Consider the following 17060-nt stretch of genomic DNA (forward strand, 5'->3'; position numbering starts at 1 on the left):
TCCTGCTGACTTTCGACACAATCATTTACTGGTCATAACCAAGGAACTTAAGGACCTCTTAAACCATTACACTGGGCCAAGGAGAGACCAGCGTCCTCAGCTATTCAATTATACTAACTAATAAATCACGTGCTGCGTGTGAGTCTGGAGTGGCCGGCATCAATTCTAAGAGCTCATTCAGTTTCAGGAAGCAGCTTACTTCCTCCTTCCAAGCAAGTTTCACCAAAAATAACAAAGAATAAACTTTTAAACTGCATGTGATTTGCAATGCCTTTGGTTCCAAAATTTATTTTGTGAAATGTTCTTTCCCTGTCATCACTGAAAAGGGCCTTTATTGGCGTAACAACAATTCAGGTTTTATTTCACGGAGGGTCTCTTAAAACTATTTCAGGTTTGATATTTATTTCAAGGCAACTCTTCCAAACAAGCTCACAACGGACACATCCTGTTTTTGTCCTTGGCTCTGTGGGAAGTGAATACTAATGTAAAAACTATACTTTGACACATGTTTCCAGGAATACCGAATGACAAAAATTACTAACCCATCTCAAATGAGGACGTGCCATGTCTTGACTTTTGCGTAGTAAGTAACTTAAATATTTATTCCATATTCTTGACACTACTTTCTGGGTGATGGAAAACTAAGTCAAAAGCAAACTTATTTATACCACTTATGTTATTCATATAACTACAGCTGTTACTTTTATAGCATTAATCAAAGCTAGAGAACAAAATCTTACTTAAAAACATTCTGGACATAAAATGCAAATGATCATTATGGTACTTAGAGTATTGGAAAAATTAAAAAATTAATTGTATAAAGTCTAAAAACTGTTGAAAAGATTACAATTAAACTTAGTATATACACATAACAAAGACATTTCAAATTTTATATTTTAAATACATCTTTTTTCACATTACATTTTCTTAAAATCTATAAGTCTAAAACTGTACCAAAATACAGTTTTTTAAATGTTATTAAAGTATTTCGGGAGAAAGCAAAAAATCTAAGAGAGATGGCCACCTTAAGAAATATTACGATTCTAGTGTTTTCCATAAAACAGTGTGACCTCGAGTCTGCAGTGCTTGGTCAAAGGACAGACAGAAGATGTGCTGAGAGTACAAAAAATTCAAACTCCAGGGGGCTGGCTCAGCTGCCAGACAAAGCATTTCCACATAAATCTGTTTTAACAACCCCTTCTTTCCCCACACAAGTACTCCTGTACATGGAGGAATAATCTGTAAAACTAATTCTCCTTTTAACTAGAAGGAGTTAAGGATGTCAAAACACAGAGTAAGTCCAAACAGTAACATGACAAGGTAGGCTGCTTGGCTATTCTATCACATCAAAGACAGGCTGTTCCCTTCCCAAATGAGACTAATTTGTTTGGAAAGGGGACCAAGACGTCCCTGTCAGCCCGCCAAGATGAAGGTAAGCCGGCCACGGAGTTCTGGCTGGGCCCGGGTGCAGAAAGGATAGTCACGTGGGCCCTGTTCTTCGAGCCACCTGGAAAATAAATCTTTTGAGTTTAAGCAGGGCAGTCAGGAAGGTGATGCTGGCTGGCTCCCTTCACAGCCTGTGGCTCCGTGATGATTTAAAGCCAATGACAAGTCCTTCACATCAATCAAGTGCTTCCCCGAGGAATAAGGTAAGTGTCCTTACTAATTTCTAATTCTGAAATCAGGACCAGGTCACTTTCAAGTTCACCATGAATATTTTAGTAATGGAAAGAACCAAAACATCACAGGTCAGAGACCACCCTTCCTCCAGTTCCAAGGAAAACACTAATAAATTTGGAAGCACTGAGTGTAACTACAAAACGTCTTAAAAGATGATACTGGAGATTTTACTAGCACAATTCGTCCAAGCAGCAGCTTGGTTTTTATAATACCATTGGCATATCTTTTTCTCTACCTATAAATACTCTATCCCCTTCTACTGGTATATTTCTCTGTATTAAGCTGGACATTTTGTTTAACTTTTCTATTCTTTTTTTTAAGGTTTTTTAAATTGATTTTTAGGGAGAGAGGAAGGGAGAGGGAAAAACATTGACTGGCTGCCTTCCACAATCCCCCTACCAGGGATCAAATCCACAAGCCGAGTATATGCCCTCTGACTGGGACTTGAACTGGTCACCCTCTGGTGCACGAGACCATGCCCAGCCAACTGAGCCACACCAGCCAGGGCAAGCTGGACAATTTCTGTGGACAAAAATTCCACAGCATGTTTTATTTTGTATTTCCCCTTTCACATACATGGGCAATTACATCATTATGGTTACCAAGCACTAAGAAACTGCTCCCACCTGCAGTGAATCTGCCTTTCCCTTGACAACCAATGACCACCTCATTGCTAAATCCAAGGGCAACTTCTCACTCATCACGCTCTAATTTTTCTGTGACAGTGAATGCCAGGAACTACTTTTCTGCTTCTTAGAACTTTTTCTTTCTTGAGTACCCATGACTCAACATTCTCTCAGTTCTCCCACCTCACCCGCTATTCAATTCAGCTTCCTTTACCAAATCTACTTCCTCCTCCTGCTGTCAAAACGCTCCCAAGATTCTGTCCTCGGCCTCTCCTCTCCCACTACAGTCTCTTCCTACCTGATCTAACCTATTACCACGGCTTCCCTATCTCTGTGTCTGGCCCTGGTCTCTCACAAGCTCTAGGTGTGCACTTCAGTTGAAGACAGGATGTACCAATGTACCAAATGGACCAAACACATCAGCATCCATTATATCCCCAATGTATCCATCATCCTGTCTCACACACACACACACACCACTCAGTGAGTACTTACACTGGGACCAGACATTGCGTTAAATGCTTCACATACATCAACTATCTACATCCTCACAAGAGCCCAATGAAGAGAGTAGTTACCCCCATTTTAAAGATGGGGAAACCCAAACTGAGGGGTTAACTAATTTGTTCAAAGTCACAGCTAAAAAGTGGAAGGGTCAGGGTTCAAACCGGGCAGTCTGATTTCAAAGACCATGCTTTAAACAATGACGCTATATTACTTCCTAATTGCCCAGCCTGACACTTGTCTGTATTTTCGCACAGCAAGGCACTACGAGCCTGGTTCTGTGACCTCCAGGTCCCTCCTATCTGGCCTTCTTTTCCATTCTCACTGATGTTACTGTTCTTTAGTCCTTAATACCACTTACCTTCTCTTAACTTCCCATCTCCCACCTCTCCATATTTCATCTATTTACCTGTCACTCTCTTGCTTAAAAATCAGTGGCTCACAGCTCCCCACTGCCTACAGGATAAAATCAAAATTATGCACAGCCTTATCTACTACCACTCTTCTTCACAGCCATCATGTTTCACTTAGACGGGATATGTATCAGTCTTCTTGACGGCCCAGCATCTAAAGCCCTTCGTATGTCTGGGGAATCCCCTACCTCCCAATGTAAGAGTAAAAATGTAAATGTGCCCTTTCCAGGCCTCCTTTGCAGCTAGGCACGTGACCTAGGACGCCAATTAGATGCATCATCCCAAATGTGAATTGGATAGTGAGCACCATAGAGAACTCTCCTTGGTAACAAGAAAGCTGCAGGAAGACCTGAGTTCCTGGGTAGCACCCAGGGTGCAGGGCCGGAGGTGTTCCTTGGTACAACCTTTCTCGTGTGGTCCTCACTGGAGCAACCAGTGTAGTTCCAGCCACCACACCTGGTTTTTAGGCCATCGTGGCAATTCTGTGAACTACCCAACATTCTTTTCACACATTTACTTTTGCCTTAAATCATCTAGTCCTGGTGTTTCCAAGTAAGCATCCTTCACGCATCTCAGCACATGCCCTTTGCTTTCCTGCCCCACAGAACCTTGCCCACTGTTTCTTCCATCCAGAATTCTTCTCTATTAGTCAAAACTCTTCTGATCTTTTAAGACCCAGCACTAGTACTGCTTTCCCCATAGATATAATGGCTAATACTTGATCAGCACTAAGGACCAGGTATTCTTCTCACTTGATCTTCACAAGTACAGTGGGAGGTAAATACTTTAATTAGCACCATTTTACAGTTGAGGAAAATGCAACAAAAACAAATGAAGAAAATTGCCCAAGGTCATGCATCTAGTGAATGGTGATAGAGCCAGGATTCAAATCCAGAGATTTGACTCCAGAACCCTGCTCTTCATCAGGGAACAGCCAATTGTGGCCCCTGAGTTAAAGCTAGCCCAGCAGCCAAACCTGGTTCACAGCATGTTTTTACACACCCATGATCCAAGGAAGAATAGTTCTTACATTGTAAAGTGGTTGGGAATAACCATTTTTTTAAAGTCCAAAAAAATGTCTTGACCCATGAAAATTATATGAAATTCAAACTTCAACATCCATTTCACTGAAGCATAGCAATATAGTGTTTATGGTTACTTTTATGCTTCAACAGCAGAGCTGAGTACCTGTGACAGAGACAGACAGTATGGCCCAAAAAGTCCACAAAGCCTCAAATATTTACTTACCCTTACCCTTCAAGTATCTGCTTTTAGCCACTACATTACACTGCCTCTCTGACGAAGCTGCCCCATCCCCTTATTTCCCCCAAGCTGGAGTAAATCTTGCCTTCTCTGAATTTGCATGGCATTTGCATCTTTCTGAGAACAGGTAGTCCATTTTGCTTTGAATGACACCTGATTTATTTTTTTCCCTCCAGCAGATTGTAAGTTCCTTGAAGGCAGGAAGTAATCTTTCTCACTTTGTATTCCTCTTGGTGCCTCACTTATTGTTGGTAGTTAATTAATGCTTGCTGATTTTAAATAAAATATTGTAGTATGAAGTTTTTAAAAGATTTTCCTAACATGAACAAGCATCATAGAAGTTATATTCTAGACCAGCCGTGGGCAAACTACGGCCCGCGGGCCGGTTTCGGCCCGTTTGAAATGAATGAAACTAAAAAAAAAAAAGGACGTCCAGTTTAAGAACCCATTGTGGCCCTTGAGTCACAAAGTTTGCCCACCCCTGTTCTAGACTCTGTATAGGCAGGATGGGGAGTAAAGGGCACCCTCAACCACCACTGGTGAGTGTATAGTATACACTGTATACATTGGTACAGCAGTTCTGGAAGCAATTTTGCCTTGTTCACCTAATAATACCTTGAGACTGTGCATTTCCTAGAACTCGGAATTCCACGGCTGGAAATTTATCTTCAGCAAACACACAGGTTAACATATGCAATAATAGTAGTCATTAGAGTCAACACATTTACTGAGTACATATTACATGCTGCTCACTGAGCTAAGTACTTAAATGCAGACTCTCACACCCCTTAGAGGTAACATCTTATACATGAGAAAATTAAAGCCTAAGAGGTTAAATAATTTGTCCAAGGTTAAGGGATTACAGATGACTTGTTTTTAAGGGGAGGGCTGCAGCTGGTTTTAACTTTGCATATTATAAGGCTTTTCTACTGTAATAAGCATGTATTACAGGTATAATTTTTTAAAAATATGTCTTTATTGATTTCAGAGAGAGGAAGAGAGAAGGAGAAAAGGATAGAAACATCAATGATGAGAGAGAATCATTGATCAGCCATCTCCTGCACAACCCCTACTGGGGACGGGGCCCGCAACTCGGGCATGTGCCCTGACCAGGAATCAAACTGTGACCTCCTGGTTCATGAATCAACACTGAACCACTGAGCCACACCAGCTGGGCTACAGATGTAATTTTTAAAGGGCAGTAAGATATCACAAAACCTTACTCTATTTTTTTTCTTTTGGAACCTTAGGAAAAATAACTCAGAACAAAACAAGCAATGTCCTTTTTCATTTACTGTGGGAAGTACAGTTAAAAGTCACCATCCTGGACTTTGAAACAAGAATAGTATTTCCTTACATAAAACAGCCTTGAAAACATTCTGGATCCTATATGTTGCCCATATAGCATCACTTGACCAATTCTTATGGTTTTATCAATATGCAGGTAGACAAAAAATTATGATGTAACTTGTACTGAATAAATATTCTTTGGACATGAGGACGGATTTGTCTATAATTACAGCAATTTAGAGAGGAAGAGCCCCACCCTGTCTGCAAGTCTCCAGGGATACTACATGACCCTAAATCACTTAAGTTTTGGACCTTTTTTAGATTCAAGCCGTTTTGCCTCTGATCCAAAAAGTCTAGTCCAATACTTCATATCTACAGTGACTTAACACAAACACTTCCAAGTTCGATCTATTAAATGCGAAGATGGCCCAGAGCCACACCTTACCTCTTCTGGCACAATAATTAATGGATACTTGTCCTCAGATAAAAAGTTGAAAATAACCCACACTTTAAATGAATCTTCTTCCTCAATGAGCAGGGGACTCTTCGTGAGGTTTTTTTTGACACAGAGGGTCCAACACATTCTATTTAATTCAAGCTTGTCAAAGTTGTCTTGGACCTAAAAAGGGATAAGGAAACATTCCAATGAACCAATCCAAAATAAGTAATATAACATAAGCCCAGTAAAACCGAAAAACAAAGCTCACTTAGGCTTCCATTTTAACCAATCCAATTCACGAATACATTTTCAGTGTATATGCTTAGGTACCACAATTTTAAAGGCTCAATTAAGAATATTATAGGAAGCCCGGCTGGCATGGCTCAGTGATGAGTGTTGACCTATGAACCAGGAGGTCCTGGTTCGATTCCCAGTCGGGGCACATGCCCAGGTTATGGCCTTGATCCCCAGTGGGGAGCATTCAGGAGGCAGCCAATCAATGATTCTCTCTCATCATTGATGTTTCTATCTCTCTCTCCCTCTCCCTTCCTCTCTGAAATCAATACAAATTTATTTTAAAAAACAAAAACAGAGTCTAAATCAAACTTTAAATGCTGTCTGTTAATACTATGCCAAATTGCTGTAGAACTCAGTAGATGGACGACATCTACATAATGAAAGACATCTCTATAGGATTAGTTTCAAAGGCCACCACCATCAACTCTATCCACCCACACCCCTAAAAAAAATGTCAGTGAAAGCTATGCCACATGGGAAGTGACAGGCGCATGAGCACACAGCCTTGCTCTGAGGAACCAGAGACTCCGTGGGGACTATGTGGTGAATTGTAGGGTTCCTGGCGGGAGTGGCTAAATTTATGGCTAGAAAAGCAAACACAGAAATCACAAAGAGCTTCATGATTTCTTTTTTAAATAGTCTAGAGGAAACCCCCAGTTGAAGGGTTTTGGAGCAGAGAATGAACAGGTCATCTGCAGCCCAGATAGCTACTCTGCAGAAAAGACGGTATTTAAGGTGACCCTTGGATTATGTTGAAGAGTTCAAGGTAAAGTTCCAAAGGACAGAAAGGAAATGGCATCAGCAAAACAGCACGGCAGGAGCAGCCCACCCTCCCTGTTTGGGAAACAGTCACAGGAGGAAGGACACAGACACAAGGGCAAAGGAAAGATAAAGTTTTCCGTTTGGAAAGTTCTGGTAAGACATTAGATGGAGGTGTCCAGGGCCAATCTGAGAGGTGAAACTAACCTAAGAGGAGAGGCAGATCTGTGCATCAACTGCACACCAGTGATGACTGAAACCATGACAGCCTATGAGACCACGGAGGGAGACCACGAAGGGAGAAAAGAGAGGAGATCAGAAACAGGACCTCGGGGGATACACACATTGGTAACGCAAGAGGAGGAAGAGGAATCGGGATAACTGAAAAAGCACTCAAAGTGGTAGGAGAACCACAAAGATATGAGAATCGGGTGAAGAAACAGTTGAGAGGGTTTGGTAAGTAGTGGGAAACGCTGCAGAGAGACTACGGAGGGGCTGATTGAAAAACCACTGGTTCTGCATGCACTTAAGTGATCTCTAGTTATCTTCAAGACAGCTGAAAAGTGTGGGTAAAAGATTTCAGTGGGATCAGAAACCAAGAAAATTCTCCATAAATTAGTTATCCTAGGAAATAAGTTGTGTGTTCGGCTCATTCCTCCTCTAAAACCTACTCCACAATTCCTTAGTTTAATGATACTCAAGTAAAAGAGTATTAAATGATAGCACTGACATCTTTTTAAAAAGTACAAGAATCAGATCATATATGAAAAGCCCACAGCTAACATCATGCTCATCGGTGAAAAACTGAAAGTTTTTCTCCAAGATCAGGAACAAGGCAAAGATGCCCACTCTCACCACTTCCTTTCAACACAGTACTGGTCAGACAGTTAGGCAAGAAAAAAAATAAAAGTCATCCAAATTGGAAAGAAAAAAGTAAAATTATCTCTGTTTGCAGATGATATGCTCTTTTTTATTTTTTTAAATATATTTTTACTGATTTCAGAGAGGGGGAGAGAGAGAGAAGCATCAATGATGAGAGAGAATCATTGATCGGCTGCCTCCTGCATGCCCCACACTGGGGATTGAGCCTGCAATGTGGGCGTGTGCCCTGACTGAAATTGAACCATGACCTCTTGGTTCATAGGTCAATACTCAATCACTGAGCCACACCGGCTGGGCTGCTTTTTTTAATATATATATATCTACAAAAAACTGTTATAACAAGTAAACAAATAGAGCAAAATTACAGGATACAAGATCAACATTCAAATATCAGTTATATTTCTATACACTAATAATCTGGAAAAGAAATTAAGAAAAAATCCCATTTACAATAGTATCCAAAAGAATAAAGTACTTAGGAATAAACATTTCCAAGGAGGCAAAAGACTTGTACATTGAAAACTACAAAATATTACTGAAATAAATTAAAGAAGACAAATAAATGGAAAGACATCCCATATACATGGATTAGAAGACAATATTATTAAAATGTCCATACTCCCAAAGCAATTTAGATCTAATGCAATCCCTATCAAAATCCCAATGGCATTCTTTTGCAGAAACAAAAAAACATTATCTTAAAATTCATATGGGATCTCAAAGGACCATGAATATCCAAAACAATCTTGAGAAGAAGAACAAAGCTAGAGGCCTTGCACTTTCTAATTTCAAAACATATTACACAGCCACAGGAATCAAAATAGTCTGCTACTGGAATAAAAACAGACAGACTAATAAAACAGAAAAAAGAGCCCAGAAATAAGCCTGCAGGTACATGGTCGATGATCTTCAACAAAGGTGCCAAAGCTACACAATGAGGAAAGGAAAGTCTCTCTTCAACAAATGGTTGGAAGAAAATATCCACCTGCAACAGAATGAGATGGACCCTTGCCCTAGATCATATACAAACGTTAATTTAAAAACGGCATCAAGATATAAATGGAAGATCTGAAACTCCTAGAAGAAAACATTGGGAAAAAGCTTCCTGACATTGGAACAGACAATGACTTCTTGGATAGGACACTGAAGGCACAGGCAACAAAAGGAAAAACAGACCAACGAAACTACAGCAAATATAAACTTCTGCCCACAGATGAAACAATCAGTAGCGTTGGACAACTGTGAGCCAGTCCCTGCCATCAGAGAACTTCCACACCAGGTGGGAAACAACACAGCAAAAGCACAACCACCCACGTGATAAAAACCGTGGTGCGTGCTCTGAAGGAAAAGGAGAGGATGCTTGAGAACACATGGAGGCAGAGCTGGTTAGCTCTGGGGAGGGTGGGGCGCTACCTACAGAAACCTCCCTGAGGAAGTGACGATCAAGCGAAGACCCAAAAGGATGAATAGGCATCGGCTGCATGCTACAGGCACAGGAAGCCTGACAGCAGAGCAAGCAGCATGTCTGAAGGATCTGTGGCAGCAGAGGTCTTCGTAATTTGAGGAACAGAGGGGAGGCCAACATGGCTGCACTGCAGTGAGCAAGAAGGGAGTGGAGAACGTGGAGGCTGGAGAGGTTGGCAGAGGCCAAACAGAACACAGCCCTGCAAGCCATGATAAGCACGCTGGGCTTGGAGATCCTCTCTAAGTTCATTCTAACTATAAAGGGTCTAGGAATCTATGGCTCCATGCTCCATCTCATCTAAGATTACAAACTGCTCCCAATTCCCAGTTTATATCAGACACATGAAACTGACAGTCTCACATCTTTTGGAAAACTAACAACGGCTGTCACTGATCTCAGGGTGTCCAAATGGAAGATAATTTCCTAGAAAAAAATGTGTAGAGTTGTTTTCTGGTTGTTTTTTTTAACACTAAGTCTATGTAACAGCTTGTCTCATAGAGGACAGGCACCGGAATAGGTTAGACCAGAGGTGGGCAAACTTTTTGACTCGAGGGCCACAATGGGTTCTTAAACTGGACCGGAGGGCCGGAACAAAAGCATGGATGGAGTGTTTGTGTGAACTAATATAAATTCAAAGTAAACATCATTACATAAAAGGGTTCGGTCTTTTTTTTCAATAATTTTATTCATTTCAAACGGGCCGGATCCGGCCCGCGGGCCGTAGTTTGCCCACGGCTGGGTTAGACTGTATTGCTACAGCAAGCTCAGATTGGGTCTGAGTTCTTCTTATTTTTAACATATGTTTGCTTTTCCCATACATATGAATACATATGAACCCATACATATGAGTAAGATGGCAGTTATGGACCTCAATTCTGACTCAAAGTACTAAAAGTATTTACAAAATTAAACTCATGTTTCTAAATTAAAATTTTCATACCAACTAATAACACTTCTTTTTTTAGAAGTATTAAAATATATTTATTATATTTTTATTTATATAAAAATATATTAACCTGGGCATGTGCCCTTGACTGGAATCGAACCTGGGACCCTTTAGTCCACAGGGCGATGCTCTATCCACGGAGCCACACCAGCTAGGGCTAGTAACACTTCTTTAAAACATTTAGCATAGTGCCTGATACACAGTGGACTAAATGAATGTTAGCATTTTTATCTTTATACTAATGTTTTCAAAAATATTTTGATAACATGGGAAAGGAAATATTAATATTAAGTGTTCAATATGATCCCAGCTTAAAAAATCATACAAATGTATTTTTAAAAATAATGACTCAAAGTAAACAGATCAAAATTTTAAAAGTGACTGCCTCAAGATGGTAAGGGTAATATTTTCTGAATAAGTCCCTTTTTTAAAAAATTTACAACCACGCGCCTGTATTTACAATACAGGAAACCATTTTACAATTAAGAAAACCACTTTAAAGACAGTATTTCACATTAATCGTCAGGGAGATACAAATCAAAACACAGTAAGATACCACACCTCACACCCACAAGGATGGCTATAATCAAAAAGACAGAAAATGACAAGTGTTGGTAACGATATGAAACAGCTGGAACCTTCGCACATTGCTGGTAGGAAAGTAAACTTCACAGCTGCTTTGGAAAACAGCGTGGCAATCCCTCAAAAGGTTAAACGTAAGTTGCCATATGACTCAGCAATTCCCTTCCTAAGTATATGCCCAAGAGAACTGAAAACACACATCCACACAAAAATGTGAACATGAATGCTCAAAGCAACAAATTCATAATAACCAAAAAGTGGAAATAACTCAAATGCCCTTCACCTGTTGAGTGTACAAACAAAATGTGGTATATCCATAATGGAATATTATCCAGCCATTAAAAGGAATGAAGCACTGTTACATGCTACAATGTGACCACATATTTATGATTCTATTCATATGGTATGAGTCCAGGATAGGCAAATCCATAGAGACTGAAAGTAGATTAGTGGTTGCCTAGGGCTCTAGGGTAGGACAGAGTGAGCGCTAATGGGTATGTTTGTTTGTTTTTTCAGGGAGAACAAAGAAAATACTCCAAAACTGATTGTGGTGATGGTTGCACAAAAATGTGACTATATTAAAAACCACTGATTGTACACTATAAAAACTTAAATTGTACGTTATATGAATCATATCTCAGTAAAGCCATTATTCAAAAAACAAAACAGTTATTTCTTTAAACTACATCACTCTTGGATTTATATTGCTGGCCAAAGTGTCCTATGGCATAAACTCATCCATCCTTAACATAGGACTTCTTTATTCACTCAGAAGTTTTGAGGACATTTTGAGTGCTGAAGGCATATTCATTCAACTGACAGAAATCTGAAATCGCATTTTATGGAAGAGCTACAACTGACACATGAACTCAAGCATCTGGTAAGAGAGTACAAATGTCAACCTAGGAAAACAGAACATAGAGGCTGCTGGCCTCAAGAGAAGGGACGCTGTATTGAACTAAAATATTTCTCTTGGTGTGTTTATCCTTTGCATGTATATGTTTAAAAAAAAAAAGACAAAAACAGAACAAAATGCAACAAGAAAACGGTTTATGTTAGAAAGTAGCAAATTTCCCCAGTTAGGACTTAGCATATTGCCAGGGGAGTATTGGTTTTAATCCTAGAGCCCAGACCAACCTTTAACGTGTAGAATCAGGGAAAAGAACTTTCAATTATTTGAACCAAAGAAACAAATAGGTAATTAAATCTCACGAAAGAATTAGATTGCCTCGTAAACATGCTGAAGCAGAACTAGTTTTTGATGTAGTCTATTGGGGCTCAAAGTAAAAAGCTAACACGGTACCACTTTCTTCATTTATTCCGTCAGATAATCCAGGTATCCTGTCTCTTTGCCAAAGGTGAGGGGGAGGGGGAAAGGGAGGGAGAGCTCACAAAAAATTTTTCCTAGACCCGACCAGTGTGGCTCAGTGGCTGAGTGTCTACCTATGAACCAGGAGGTCATGATTTGATTCCCAGTCAGAGCACAAGTCCGATTTGCTGGCTCGGTCCCCAGTAGGGGGCATGCAGGAGACAGCCGGTCAATGATTTTCTCTCATCATTGATGTTTCTATCTCTCTCCCTTCCTCTCTGAAATCAATAAAAAAATATATTAAAAAAAGAACACTGGTCTAGAAGTTAAATGGCTTAGGTTCACAATCTACCTACCTCTCATTCACTGGGTAACCTTGTGCTCTTTTTCCTTTTGAGTTAAATGGGAGTAAGAATTCCAGTTACACATCACAGGATTAACGTGAGGATCAAATGAGACAGTATATATATGAAAGCACTGCTTGCAAATATTTCATCATTATTATATTTTTCCTTTGCATGACTGATAACAATCTCTCGATTTTATGTCATCATGCTTCAGCCACTATTGGCATTTTGTTCCACTAAGTTTCCAAACAAAGCACTAATCTTTGCTCAATGTAAGCCCACACCATGGAATCCTTGGCAGCTTTATTCGGATTGAAGGTCTGGCAAGATTCCACTCCAGGTGGCTAAGCAATAGTAAACAAGGGCTCACTGTTTCATCACATCCTCACCCGCTCTGTGAATGAGGTTTTCTCCAAATTTGGTGGCTAATTTTGGACTTTTTAAATACTGCTATATTTTCTTCCCTGGCTACAAAACTTTAAAATACCCTAAATACTAAAATAAAGAACATTTTAAAATGTAAAATTCAAAATGCTTAAATAAAGTTACACCCAGGAAAACAAAATGCAATATTAGGGCACAGCACTTCAAGATATTAAACCAAGCCCTGGCTGGTGTGGCTCAGTGGCTAGAGCATCAGCCCTCCCATGGAAGGATCACAGGTGGGACTCCCAGTCAAGGGCATGTCCCTGGGCTGCAGGTTCAATCTTTGGCCACAGTGGGGCATGTGCAGGAGGCAACCAATCTATGTGTCTCTCTCACATCAATGTTTCTCTCTCTGTGTGTGTGTCTCTCTGTGTGTCTCTCTCTCTCCCCTCTCTCCCTCCCTCCCTACCACTCTCTCTAAAACAGCAATGAAAAAAAAATCCTCAGGTGAGTATTACCAACAACAAAAAAAGATATTAAACCATATCTCTCTCTCTATTGGCCCAGACCACACAAATTCTAGCCCTGAAAAACAAAGCAAATTCCAGATTCCTGAGGCTTTCCCAACATGTTCTATATTTTAATAATAGACATTATCGTCTTTAATTTTTAATGTTAAACACACGCACACAGCAGGTCATCGAATATTTGCTGAATGCGAGACATGTTTACATATACTGCATCGACAGAGCACGAGTGAGCTACCTGCACAGAACAGCAGCCAAGCAAAGCTCCAGAAGATAGCACAGCATCAACTGAGGTTTTGAGAGCTCACAGATCAGTTTCTGTACAATTTGATTAAATCTTCTTTATTGAGATACTAGAGGCCCGGTGCACAGATTTGTGCACCAGTGGGGATCCTTGGCCTGGCCTGTGGGGATCAGCCAAAACCGGCAGTCCTACATCCCCCAAGAGATGTAGTAGTGTGTGAAGTGGCAGGCGGCCGGGAGGAGCCAGAGACTGGGCCAGGCACCACTACCGCTCATCCTAGCCCGCTGCTCCTGCCGCCGCCACCACTCAGTAGGCTTGCTGCCGCTCCTCTGTGGTCTCCGTGCTCCCATCCTAGAGCAATACTGGCGCACCCATGACCGAGAAGCGACTGCAGGCTCACGCCCAGTCAGTCCTGATGCCTGTCCCAGAGTGAATGGGTGAGGGGCAGCAGGAGTGTCTGCAGGACAGGCTCACCAGCCATGAACCCAGCGTCTGGCACCAGTTGGTCAGCTAAGCTATGTTCCCGCTGTGGGAGTGCACTGACCACCAGAGGGCAGCTCCTGCATTGAGCATCTGCCCCCTAGTGGTCAGTGTACATCATAGCTACCAATCGACTGGTCAAATGGTCAAACAATCACTTAAGCTTTTATACATATAGATAATTCATGCACCATAAGAGTCACCCTTTAAAGTGTGCGATACACTAGTTTTTAGTATACTCACGAGGTTTTTTGTTGGTTGGCTGGTTTTTGTTTGCTTGCTTGCTTATTTAGTGGTTAGACAATCATATACTTTACACAGTGTTCCCCTCAATATTTCCAGTGTCTATGTGACACCATACACAGTATTATTGACTATTGTTTCTACGCTTTACTTACTTCACCGTGACTATCAATTAATCTGTGCTTCTCGGTCCCTTCACCTCTTCCACCCAGTGCCCCAACCCTCCCCCCCATCTGGCAGCCACCAGTTCCCTCTTTGTATTTATGAGTCTATTTCCATTTTTGTTTGTTTATTTTATTATTTAGATTCCACATATAAGTGAAATCATATGGTATTTATCTTTCTCTGACTGACATTTCACTGAGCTTAATACTAAGTCCTCCATGCTGTAGCAAATGGTAAGATTTCATTCTTTTTTATGGCTGAGAAATATACTATTCCATTGTATATATGTACCACCGCTTTTTAAAAATATTTTTTATTGATTTTAAGAGGGGAAGGTAGAGGAAGAGAGAAACATTGATGTAACATCGATCAGCTGCCTCCTGCACGCACCCTACTGGGGTTCAAGCCCACAACCTGAGCATGTGTCCTGACTGGGAATCGAACCAGCAACCTTTCAGTGCAGGTCACAACACTCAACCAACTGAGCCACATCGGCCAGGGCACACCACAGCTTTTTTACACACTGGTCTATTGATGGGCACTTGGGTGGCTTCCATAACTTAGCTATTATAAATAACCCTGCAATGGACATAGGGGTGCAAATATTCTTTTAAATTAGTGTTTTGGGTTTGGGTTTCTTCAGATAAATCCCAGAAGTGGAGTCACTGGGTCATAAGGCAGTTCCATTTTTAATCTTTTGAAAAAACTCCACAAAATTTACCATGCACCAGGCCTCTAGTATACATATAAGATCTTTGGTTAATCCCTTCCTGCCCTCCCCTCTCCCCCGGTCCCTCTGAGATTCATCAGTCTGTCCCATGTTTCCAAACCTGTGCATTGAGCATCTGCCCCCCGGTGGTCAGTGCACATATAGCTACCAATCAAATGGTCAAATACTCGCTTAGGCTTTTATATATATAGACTAGAGGCCCGATGCAAGAAAGAGTAGGCCTTCCTTCCCCCAACTGCCGGCACCAGCTTCCCTCTGGCACCGGGACCCAGGCTTCCCTTGCAGCCCCGGCTTCATCCAGAAGGATGTCTGGTCTAATTGGTATATTATGCTTTTATTATTATAGATGTATTTACCTATTTAGAACATTTCACATAAATGGAATCATACAATATTTGGCTTTTGAGTTTGATTAAATCTTATTTCATTATAGTGTGGTTTCTCTCTTTTTTTCTAATTAAAGCATGGTCAAGGTAATGTTATCATTTCTGCAAGGAAAATGTATTATGGGACTGACTAGGAAATTACAGATATAGTTACAAAGAGTACTTCATAAGTGAAAACACTAATTTTGACAATCTTTGCTACAAAATTTCACAAGTGAACTCACCCAGCAGGGGCTCTGGGGCCCACTTGAAATATGCACATCAAACAACGCTGTAAGCAAGAAGAGGTTGGACTCATACCTTTTCCAGAATGAACTTGTTTAAATAGGGCATGTAGCCCTGATTGGAGACAGGCCCTTCATCATCATCCCGGAAGTGCTCTTCCAGGGCCACCGGATCGTGGGGAACCTTCAGCACCGTGCACAGGTTATGGGAGAGGACCTAGGAGGGAGAGAACGGCAGCGTTAGAGGCCTTCACGAACCAGCTCCTGGCACCTTCACTGCCTAAACACAGCTGGCTGCTCCCTGCTCTAGGGGGAGGAAGGGGGAGAATAAACCAGCAACTGCGGGGTGAATACTGCTCAGCTGCCAGCTCCTCACTTGTTACCCAGGAGTGCCTCTCATTCCTCCCCCAGCTGTGGTTCACTTCAGTCGAGTCTCTCTTACATGCCCACACTGAGCTAGGCTCCATGCAAGACCCCTGACGATAGTACTTGTAGTCTTTCATTAATTGTCCCACGTTAGAAAGAAAGAGGGGGGAAGGAGCAAGAGAATGTGTTCAAAATTAAACTTCTCCCCAAGGAGAGCAGGGTCAGTCAATGAGAGCTGTAAAAAAGAACCTCGGCCCTAGCCAGTTTGGCTCAGTGGAGAGAGCGTCAGCCTGTGGACTAAAGGGTCCTGGATTTGATTCCGGTCAAGGGCACATGCCCGGGCTGTGGGCTCAATCCCCAGTAGGGGGCGTGCAGGAGACAGCCGAACAATGTTTTTCTCTCATCATTGGTGCTTCTATCTCTCTCTCCCTCTCTCTTCCTCTTTCAAATCAATAAAAAATATATTTAAAAAAAAAAGAAATAAAGAAAGAACCTTGTACTGACTGGGCAGCTGCAGCTGGGGCTCT

General features: G+C 41.3%; 1 protein-coding gene across 1 annotated transcript in view; it reads right to left on the reverse strand.

Annotated features, from left to right (window-relative positions):
- The window catches only part of SWAP70 (SWAP switching B-cell complex 70kDa subunit), a 44535-nt gene extending 28141 nt beyond the window's left edge, over window positions 1-16394 (reverse strand). The window contains exons 1-2 of the mRNA XM_015563718.1: window positions 16244-16394; window positions 6222-6395 (exon numbers count right to left, since the gene is read on the reverse strand). Of these exons, the coding sequence (XP_015419204.1) occupies window positions 6222-6395; window positions 16244-16276 (207 nt within the window). The 5' untranslated portion in view covers window positions 16277-16394. The remainder of the gene's footprint in view (window positions 1-6221; window positions 6396-16243) is intronic.
- Window positions 16395-17060: the final 666 nt, after the last annotated feature.

Source organism: Myotis davidii, unplaced genomic scaffold, assembly GCF_000327345.1.
Source record: "Myotis davidii unplaced genomic scaffold, ASM32734v1 scaffold118, whole genome shotgun sequence".
Lineage (NCBI taxonomy): Eukaryota > Metazoa > Chordata > Mammalia > Chiroptera > Vespertilionidae > Myotis > Myotis davidii.